Source organism: Leucopleurus acutus, assembly GCF_964270905.1.
Source record: "Leucopleurus acutus genome assembly, chromosome: 9".
Classification (NCBI taxonomy): Eukaryota; Metazoa; Chordata; class Mammalia; order Artiodactyla; family Delphinidae; genus Leucopleurus; species Leucopleurus acutus.
This window is the reverse complement of record NC_139144.1, coordinates 36,552,925-36,563,295: the sequence shown is the minus strand read 5'-3', so window position 1 is coordinate 36,563,295 and position 10,371 is coordinate 36,552,925. Positions and strand designations below refer to the sequence as shown.

General features: G+C 35.5%; 1 protein-coding gene across 1 annotated transcript in view; it reads right to left on the bottom strand.

Moving 5' to 3' along the window:
• Nucleotides 1-996: 996 nt before the first annotated feature.
• Nucleotides 997-10,371, bottom strand: part of MACC1 (MET transcriptional regulator MACC1) — a gene marked incomplete at both ends in the record, with an annotated part of 47,479 nt that continues 38,104 nt past the window's right edge. The window contains 1 exon segment of the mRNA XM_082846201.1: nt 997-1,209. Within this exon segment, the coding sequence (XP_082702327.1) occupies nt 997-1,209 (213 nt within the window).

Genomic DNA, 10,371 nt, shown 5'->3' with positions numbered 1-10,371 from the left:
TAGTGGTTAAGACTACTGCACTCAGCAGTGATAAATCAGGTTTTTAAAAAATAACTGTTGTATTTAAAAATCTTTGAGAGTTAAAGAACTACTCTGCACTATGATCCTGAAGAAAAAGTCCAAAACTTAGGCAGGATTAACTAGGTCTCAAGATGCTGGAGGAAGGTGGTGAAAACTCCAGCTAGTGGGTACAGACAACAGATTTCCGATAGATCATGTGTTCCTTCTGGCAGTCTTTCAAGAGATGGTACAAAAGAGCAGTGAGTTCCAATGAAAATGAAAGCATTACCATTTCCCTATAAGTTTTAATATGCATTTTGATTTTTTTAAACTATATTCCTATGTTCTATGCTTTCTTAAAAATCCAGAACCAAGTTCTGCAAACAGAAAACCTCCTTCACACTGGCTGTAGAGCCCTGAGCATCCTCTCCAGTCCTTAGTTTCTTCACATGAAAAATGGGAATAATGTTGGCAAACACCACTGAGAAATAAGCGATCAGGCATAGAAAGCCTGTAGCCCTGTCCCTGGCCACAGAGTATTGTTTGCTTCTCCTCTCTCCCTACCTGTCTGCTGGCAAAATTCCAGTGTTCACATTGAGAGTCTCTAGATTATCTGGGTATCTGTGTGATGTAACTATGTTAGCTGTCATTTGTTTTAACTAAAAGAAATTAAAAGTAACTTTGAAAGGGAGAGAGGGCTTTTCTTTCCCTTCTCAGCAACAAAGCCGCTTAATGTTTGCAGTTGAAACATATATAAAAATGCATATTTGATTATAAAACACATCCTTGGATTTTGTGTTAGGCTGTGCTTTCACCAGGAAAAAATACTTTTTCAAACATGAAAAAAAGTAATACTTTTCTGAGCTTCTTTCTCTTTCACACACACACACACACACACACACACACACACACACACACACACACACAACCACACATACACACCCCTTTATTTTCCTTTCTCCCCCTACTCCCTCCTCCAAAACATACTCTTCAATTCTATACTTCCTCAGAAGTGGAGAATGTAGTTGCTCTCAAAACCTCTAAAGAACTTACTAGTATTAAAGCTCCAGTTAAGTCTCGCCTTTGTTTGGTCACAGGGTTTTTCATTCTGTCCAAAGCTGATTGAAGGTCTTGTAACACATCTCTGTAACTATTTCCGTAGTGAGCACTCCAAGTATAGAGAAAATCACAGGCAGGTTTCCACATCATCTATAAAGAAAAAAAAACATTAAACTGGAGTAGTTTGGAAATAAATCAGAGAGGAAAATAGATGCTTTAAAAAAAGGTTTAAAAGCCTCTTAAAACTTAAGAAGAAAATGGAATACCAATTACATATAACTTATTTAATGTCACAGAAAACATGTTTTAATAACTATCACTCCTCTGTTATATTTCTGTTTCTAAACCTCAAGATTTAAAAAATAATGACCACAAGTAGGGCTTTTTTTTTCCTTGATTCATGATCTAAACATTGTTCATTGTCTTCATAGGAATACAAAATTCCTTGTGCAATTTTTTTATTGTAACAGATGTTATTGCGATAAACTTTTTGCTCTCTGACAGACCTTTAAGGTTAAAATAATAACTCTTTTATTGTTATGTGTCTGTGGAGATCTTTACCATACCACATATAACAAGAAGGAAGTATACAGTATATCTAATGATTTAAGTCATTTTATTTGACCAAGTCTATAAACGAGGAAAAATGTAGCTTCACGATCAAGTCAAAAGGAAAGCAAAAATATAATTCTCTAATTAAAAAATAATTTAATGATACATTTTAATGACCAAAAGAAGATAGATATTCAATACTTATTATGCTTTCCCTAAGCACCTACCCATACCAATGACCTCATTGTTTCCATAGAAATAAATGTACGCCAAAGAGGAACCTCACATACAAGGGTGTATGTAATGGTAACCAAGGCAACCAGGCTTAGAGAGACTAGAGACAAAGGCCGACCAAATAAGACAAATTGTGGAATACACACACACACAGACACACACCCAGGTTAAAATACATTTTCTCTAGGAAAACAACGAAACGATCTCTGCACTTGTAACTGGAATATTTGGAATATAAACTTTGTTACTTGCTACTTATTTGGGTTCACTAAACTAATTCATTTGTCATTTTATCACTTTCAAAGTGCAGGAACACAGATTGTTAGCTACACATTATACAGAGTTGCCCTCTTAAAACAGAGACTCAATTAACAGTAATATCACATGATAAAGGGCCTTGGGATATAATCCTTCACCTTCCACTGATACCCCCATATACCCTACAATTGAAGTTAAAAGAATGAAAGACCTAAATAAGGAGTTCTGTTATGTTTCAATTCAATCTATATGAAACGCTATGCATCAGGCTCAAAGGATAATTTGATGTTATTTATCCAGTTAGCATTCCTGGGAAGCCATGAACACCCATATTTTCACCTCTCTAGACAAAGCTCGAGTCTTCAAGGTATTGAATGGAAGATAATTATCAAAGTTAAACCCTATCTATGTAGTCATAATGCAGCAACAGAAATCATCCCATATTTCTGTATATAAGCTTTATCCTCACCAAGCTGATTTATAAAGAACTGTGAATGAGGTGTTCTCTCATCTATTTTTCTGAATATTCACACTGAAACCAAACCTCCCAAAGAGTAAGTCCCACTAATACTCTGCAATGGAAGATGAGGTGAGGCATATTAATAGAGCCTTTTTGGCAGATTCAATCTTGCCTATCACTGCTAAGATGCAAAAAAGCACTAAATGAGTAGATTATTCTGTAGTGGGAATAATCCCGTGACCTACTGTAAAAGCTTTGAGACCTGTATTCTATGTTGCATTCATTTAAAATTCCCTGATGCTCAACTAGCTGTTACATTATTTTTCAACTTGTTATATATTGTTTAAAATAAGTGTTTATAGCTAAAGGCTTCTAAGACTTTATTCTAAGCCCCTTAGTGACTGAGTCTGATAAAAAGATGTATTTGAAGATATTTTATGATAAACAGCAACTGAGAGCATTTCAGTACCAAGGTAATGGCACAGTATCACTGAAAACAGATGTCTCTTAAGAATTGCAGATGGGTAATTTACAGGTTGTGCACTACAGTGCAGATTCAAAGTACACATCTTCACTAACTTTCCTGGGTAGAAAAGCTCTGCATCACATATCTTGCTGCAGCACAGTGCATTGCTATGTATAGAAAAGGCCTGAGGCATACTCAATGACGAAGGAGCCCCTTGCTGCTGTCAGAAGCAGGAAATACACCAAGGTGATATGGGAATTAGAAACTACAGATGCAGAAGTCCAATGATACACTTACCAACTTACTTAGGCAGAGGGCCACATAATCTCCTCAAGTCTGGCAATTTGTACTGATAGCAGAACAGTATGGTCAGCTCTTGCAATTCAGAGAAATGTGGAAAGATTGCTGAGTCCTGGACCCTAATTAGGACCTCTGAAAGGGTAAAAAGACTTTCCAGGAGTCCTCTGAATTAGGCAGAAATACAAGGAGGCATACTGCTCTACACTCATTGGAGATCCCCTGGAGTCTAAACCATAAGCTACCTAGAAATAGGTACAGTGGCTTTGGGCTAAAAATACTATGGCAATGGTAAACTGCATGATTTGTACTAAAATACGAGCACATTTTGCATCCCATTTTTGCTCCTCTTTGTAGCAAATTAAGCCTGAATATTCCTTCAGTGCAAAATTTGTTCTGCTATATATAACATCATTTGGTGGCTCTCAATACAGATGACAGAGAAACACCACTGTAGTACACATACAGTGAAAATATTTGAAATACATTGTTGTTCATTAATTAATTATTTCACTTATTAAATCAAAATTACTGAGTTACTGCTATAAGGAATTTTGTTACAAAAAGGAATAAGATGTTGATATATAGCAGGGCTCTTGTTTTTAGAAGCTTTAAAGCATAGAAGGGAGATACATACTTGCACAAACACTGGCCCAATGTATGAATAGACAGGGTTTTATACTAAATAATGATTAAGAAAAACTCAAAAATTACTTGCACATTCTAATTCAGTGTAAGAAAAAAAAGGATAGTTCCATCAACCGAGAAGCACTATGGTGTAACAGAAAGAAAGATGAGTTTTGATTTCAGAATCCTGGGTTCACATCTGATTTCCATTGGGTATTGGATGGGTCAGTTAGAGTAAATTTATTAACTTATCTGAGCTTTGAATTTTTTAATCTATAAAATATGGATAATAATCTCCATGTCTGTGTCCAAAGTACCTCATGAAGGGTCTGGCATATTGTTTGCATTTAATGCTTTTCAGTAGGATATGGTGGAAAGTGGGTACTTTTTGGGTGAGGGAAAGATAAGCAGTCGGATTTTAGCCTTACTGAGCTTGAAGTAAAAAGGGGCTATCTCTTATTTCCAATAAGAAATTGGAATAGAGAGATGATCTCTAGGGAGTAGGCAAGAGTTTAGCGTCACTTGTGCTAAACTGATGGTGAAAAGCATGAGAGTAGAGGAAAATGCCACGGAGGAAAAAAAAGGGATGAAAAATTTAACCTTTAATTAAGTCTACAGTTAGGGACCACAACTAAGAAAGAGAAGCAATAAAAGGATGGAGAGAAGCTAGTGTCAGAGTAATAGAAAATGAAGCAGATTGCTTCATGTTGCAAAAGTTAAGGGCTGATAGTATCCCCCAAAGGACATTCAGTGATTTGCTGGAGCTGGCTCACACCAGCCTATTGTTCATATAGCCTCCCAATTCCATGTTCAGTGACATCACATTGTAAGATTAAAATCACCCATGTTGGGAGTTTTTACACCAAGGAAATGGGCAAAAGCTTTAAGTTAGGGCTTTTCTTCCCTTGAAGAACTTGTAAAACATTTACCAGCATGGCACTCACTCAGGACATCTCTTTTCTGTTACATCTTCTGCTACCTCGAACATCAAGTGATGTGGAAACATGAAAGAAAACTGAGAAAATTCAGGATTTTGGCAATTGAAAGGACTTTGGTAACCTTGGAGGAGGCAGTTTCAAGAGAGTGGTGGAAGGCAGACTGCAGGTATGAGCAGGTGCCAAGGAACTGGAAGCCACAGAACAAATGGGTCATGTCTGGAATTTGGAAGTTAAAGGAAGAAAGACAAAGCTAGAAGTAGAAGCAGTGGAAAATGAAAGTATGTTTAAAAGGAAAAAGGTCTGTATAAAGTAATATTAATTGAAAGGAGAGTTTGGTTTGAATCCTAACTTAGCCAGATGGAGAATTTAGGGTTGTTGAGGACTAGAGAGGTAGCAAACGCAACATACTCAAGGAGAAAAGTTAACTTTCTTTAGACAGAAAAGACATAAACACAGACAAACATTAAAATAATTATGGGGCTTCCCTGGTGGTGCAGTGGTTGAGAGTCTGCCTGCCGATGCAAGGGACGCGGGTTCGTGCCCCGGTGCGGGAAGATCCCACGTGCCGCGGAGCGGCCGGTCCCGTGAGCCATGGCCGCTGGGCCTGTGCGTCCGGAGCCTGTGCTCCGCAACGGGAGAGGCCACAGCAGTGAGTGGCCCGCATACCGCAAAAAAAAAAAAAAAAAAAAAAAAAATTATGGAGTTGGGGCATGTAACTAAGGGGGCAAGTATCAAGAAAAATAGAGAAGGAATGGGTTCAAAAGCATATGGTGTAGTTATGCACTTGATACACTGATGAAAAATATTAAGAACTACGTTTTCCCTCAATAAGAAAGTCTCTGCCAGGCAGAGTCAGTACAACTTTTTCTATACTGAGATTGCCTTAACAAAGCCTGATAGAAGTCCAGCTTTCATCAATGCAAAAGTCTAATCAGTTGTTTGTCATCCTTTGCGGTATAGATATATGACATTTGGACTCAAGTTCTTAAATACTTACATTTTTCTTCAGCATTTTTTAATTTTCTAAGATCATTCTATTTTCGTACTCAGCAAGTGAACATATGTTATCACAGGCAAAGACACAAAAGGTAACTTCCATACGTTAATTAACTACAGACTTTATGAAATTATGTCCAAATATACATACACATTAAGGCCACAAGGATTCTAAACGTTGTAATAAATTAAACAGAAAATGAAATCATTTTCTCTGGAAAAGTTTGAATGAATGAGTGGAATAAACAATTTTCTTTCCGGAATGATCTAAGTTAAGTCATCTAAAACTGGAAATGAGTTGTGGACTGCCAAGATCTGTTCCAGGTTTACATTATCTTATACCTATTCAGTGGTCTAAAAATAGTTCTTCCTCTCTTGCTCAGTGTTATGATTTAATGGAAGATATGCAGAAACACTGCACTAATGCTTTGACTAATCAGAAGGAAAGCATGCTCTTCAGTGTTTGTTTTTCTTGAATTATTCCTGATCACAAAACAACTTCCATCAGGCTTCTCATCTTTATCACAAATATCTGACACACAAGCATCATTCTTGCCCCTTTACTCTTAGCTTTTTGATGTTAACTTCATGGTGTTTATGCATTCATCTCTGAATAAGAAGCATGAGGCTAATAAAAGCAGAGAGTTATTAATTTCTCATCTATGTGCTTTGATCTCTTTATATAAAGGGCAGCAGCATCAGTAGGCATTTAATCTACCAAAGCTGAGCAGTTTCTAAGCTCCCAGAATTTGTATAGTAGGAATATGTCTTTGGTTTATCTTCCAGATACTAGAGGACAAATAAGAAGGTAAAGGAGCAATGAAAAAGTAATAAGTGGGATGCCAAAAGAAATGAAATGGAATAGAGATTAAAAAAAAAAAGTTTTCTAAATTTAGAGTGCTTGTTTCCAAAAGCCAATCAGACTCACTAGATAACGAAATGCAACATGAACAAAAGGAATTCAAATTTGAGCAAAGCACTCTATGTCTTTTTTTAGCTCATAAAATATGAATAGTATAAAGAACGCAAGTGGTTTTAACTACCTTTGGATAATTACATTTTGCCACATTAAAGGATTAATAATCCACCTACTTTCCTCATAAAACGATTGGAGCAACATTTCATTTTAAGTACAATTATCTGAAGAAGTATCAAGGGACATTTGTCTCATTAATGATTATTATATGCATTTTATCTTCAGTGCATCATTTACAATATCGAGGTGGGCCTTCCATCACCTTTAATTGGTAACTACATAAATATTATTGAAATGAGGTTGCCGTTATCTTTAGAAAAGAAGGGAGACTAACATATCTGGGGTCCCTATTTCCTTAGAAAGGAGACGGTACTGGACTTGGTTAAAACTTGACCTAATATTTTCTTGGAAAAGTCTCTTTGGGTACAGCCAGCTGTGTTTGCTCTAGAAATAACCACTTGAAACTTCAGGGGTTAAGCATGAGCCACAGGAAGACAGAGGACACATTCCTTACTACGGCATCAAAATAGTCTAACATCTTAGGAGAACCTGCTGGCTAAGCTATTCCAACCAATTCTTAATTAGGAAGAGACTACAGGTCACCTGGTTATAATTACGAGGCCATCTCACTATTGTATTGCAACAAATTTATTTCAGTAGTAAACAGTTTTAATAAATGCTAATTTAAGTCTTATAATTAGCTGGGCTTTGGTTTTCTGAAATTTCCTATTGTTTGTGATCCCTAACAATAAATCTTAATAAAGAAAAATCTAAAATCGAATTCAAATATTAGTGTCTCTAAATACATTTTTAAATACCTTTGTAATATTTAACCTAATATGATTATTACTTCTATTTGATTTTCAGTGTGGTAATCAGATATATAATGCAGAATTAAACCAAAGATCATAGGAATACAATGTGTTACCCCAATGTATTACACTGTGATATCCTTTTTTCTTTATTCCATCGTCTCAAAAAATGGAGTATGTTTTCGGAATTAAAGATTATAGCACAAAGCATTATAGTACTGTACAAAATAAACAATGATAATCTAAATATTATGTCACTGTGCCAAATCTCTAATACAAACAATGAAGATTTGAGAAATTATTCTATACATTTTACCAATGGTAGATGAATTTCCATATAATACTCTCCCCTTTTTAAAGAAATTATAAATATACTTCTTACTGTAAAAGAACAGCAAATCATAAATTTAAGTACTAAGGCTAGAACTGAGCCGGGCCCAGATACAGAACCAGACAATGCCACATCCCTGTAAGCAGAATCCAGGCATTGCAGTGTGAGTCGGAAAATCAGAAAACCATAAGACTTGAAGGACATTCCTTTTACCTTTTGCAAGAGATATTTTCCAAGGAAAATTAAATGTTGTTAAGCCAGTAAGAAAAAGCTGGTCAGCCAGGATTTTTTTTCTCATTTTTTCCATGCATTACCATTCTGCCAGTTTCTCAGAAGAGAAGGCTCAAAATCACTGCTGACTTTCCCCTTACCTACATTCTTTCTATAGTTACTCTCCACCATAATACTAAAAAGTTAGTATACTTTATTCCCTTTTCCAAAATCACTCAGTGTCACACAGTTGTCAAATTTACCTCTTCCTCTTAGACAAAATAAATAATAATAATATAATATATATTTAGCTATTACAATGTGCAAAGCATTTTCCCAAATATTTCACATATATTATCTCACTTAATCCTCCAAACATCTGATGAATACGACAGTATTATTACTATCATTTTACAAAAAATGATTTTACAAAAAAAATGATTTTTTTACAGAAAAAAAAAAAGATTCCTAAAAAAGTCAAATGACTTGTCCAAGGTCTTAGGGCTAATAGATGGTAGAGCTGAAACAGAAATCCAGACAAGGAATCTTAACCTCTGCTCTGGCAGTCATTCAAGACTCTCCAAAATATATATATCCAACCGTGTCTCCCCATAATTAATAAGATGCACTCTCTCCTCAAGCCCACACATTCTCCTCAGTGGTCTCTAGAAGTCATTGTATCCAGAAGCACTGAACTCCCCTTCTAGTCCTCTCCAATTATTCAAATGTTACCCATCCTTCAGGACTAGGATGTGCCCTCTGACAGCACCTGCCTCTTTGATCTTCTTTCGTTTAGTTAACTCTGAAAGAATTTATCATCAGCAGAGCAAGAGAATAACTGTGTGTAAAACAAACCTGGATTTAAATCCTAGTTCTGTCACTTAACAGCCATGTAATTCTGGATAGCTTACACAAATGCATTCACTCTCAGTTTGCATATCTGTAAAAAGAGGATGGTTCTAATGTCTTCCTTACAAACTTTGTTACAGTACATGAGATATTACAAAGAAAATGATCATAATGATTAGATGACACACAATAAATATGCAATAAATTGCAACAACTATTATCATTCTCATTATTAGTTATATTTACTTATTTCAGCATCTAATCATATACTTGTTTAAAATATAACAATTCAAATATTAAGTTTATCCCAATTCCCATGCCAAATGAAACTTGGCTTTAGAGAAAAAAATTCATATTTTTCATTCTGTTTGTGTTTGTTGTAGCTACCAGGGATACTGAGAACTGATAATGCGGAGAACTGATAATCCCAGAAAACATATTAATTGTATGGATTAATTTAATACTGAAAGCAAGGATACAGAGGCAAGATTCTAAAAAAGTAGGAAGAACTCCATATAGAATTTTTATTCACCTATAAAAGTACTAATAAAATTAGCTGTTTGAGGATTACCTACTTTCCCATTTTTAATCTAGACTTAGAATAAAGTGCTCTGAACACTACAGCTGTCAGTTAGAGAATGAGGAGGGAAAAGATTGTAGCTAGAAGATAGAACAGAGAATTAGATCCTCACTGATTAAGTACAGATGGCAAGAAGACATAAATATATCTTGCTGGTTACAGCTGTCTATAGGTGAGTGGTTTCTGAGATGAAAACATTACAATTAGGAATGTTCACTTCATCGGGCTTTCATAGGGAGGATGGCCCATTCTGATAAGTCAAATAAGAAATCAGCCTCAACAGGTTTATTGGAACCCAGTGGGCACTGGTAGTAGGTAATTTAAAAGGGGAAGCGAACCCTTAGTGTCCTTAATGAATAAATGTCCATATTGAATAAGAGGGAAAGAGCATAACCTTTATTGTTAGGCAGGGAACCAAGGTGAGAGAGTTGCTAAGGAAGTTATTATCATATATGGTGATAATCTCCAGAAGGTTAAATAAAGAGTACCTAATTTAGGCCTGTGAATATCTTGGTCCTGAAATCCCCAGCATTTCCACTTGTAAAATACAACTGTTTTTAAAATGCGCTATTTTTCTAATATTTTATTGATACCTATTTTTTTAAATTAAAGCTCAGAAAAATTCCAATGAATTTTTACTAACTTTCACAGGAAAACCTTGGCAAGAGTTAAATGTCTTTGTATAAGTATAAATAGGTTTTTTTCCCAAAAGAAATACTCTGAAAA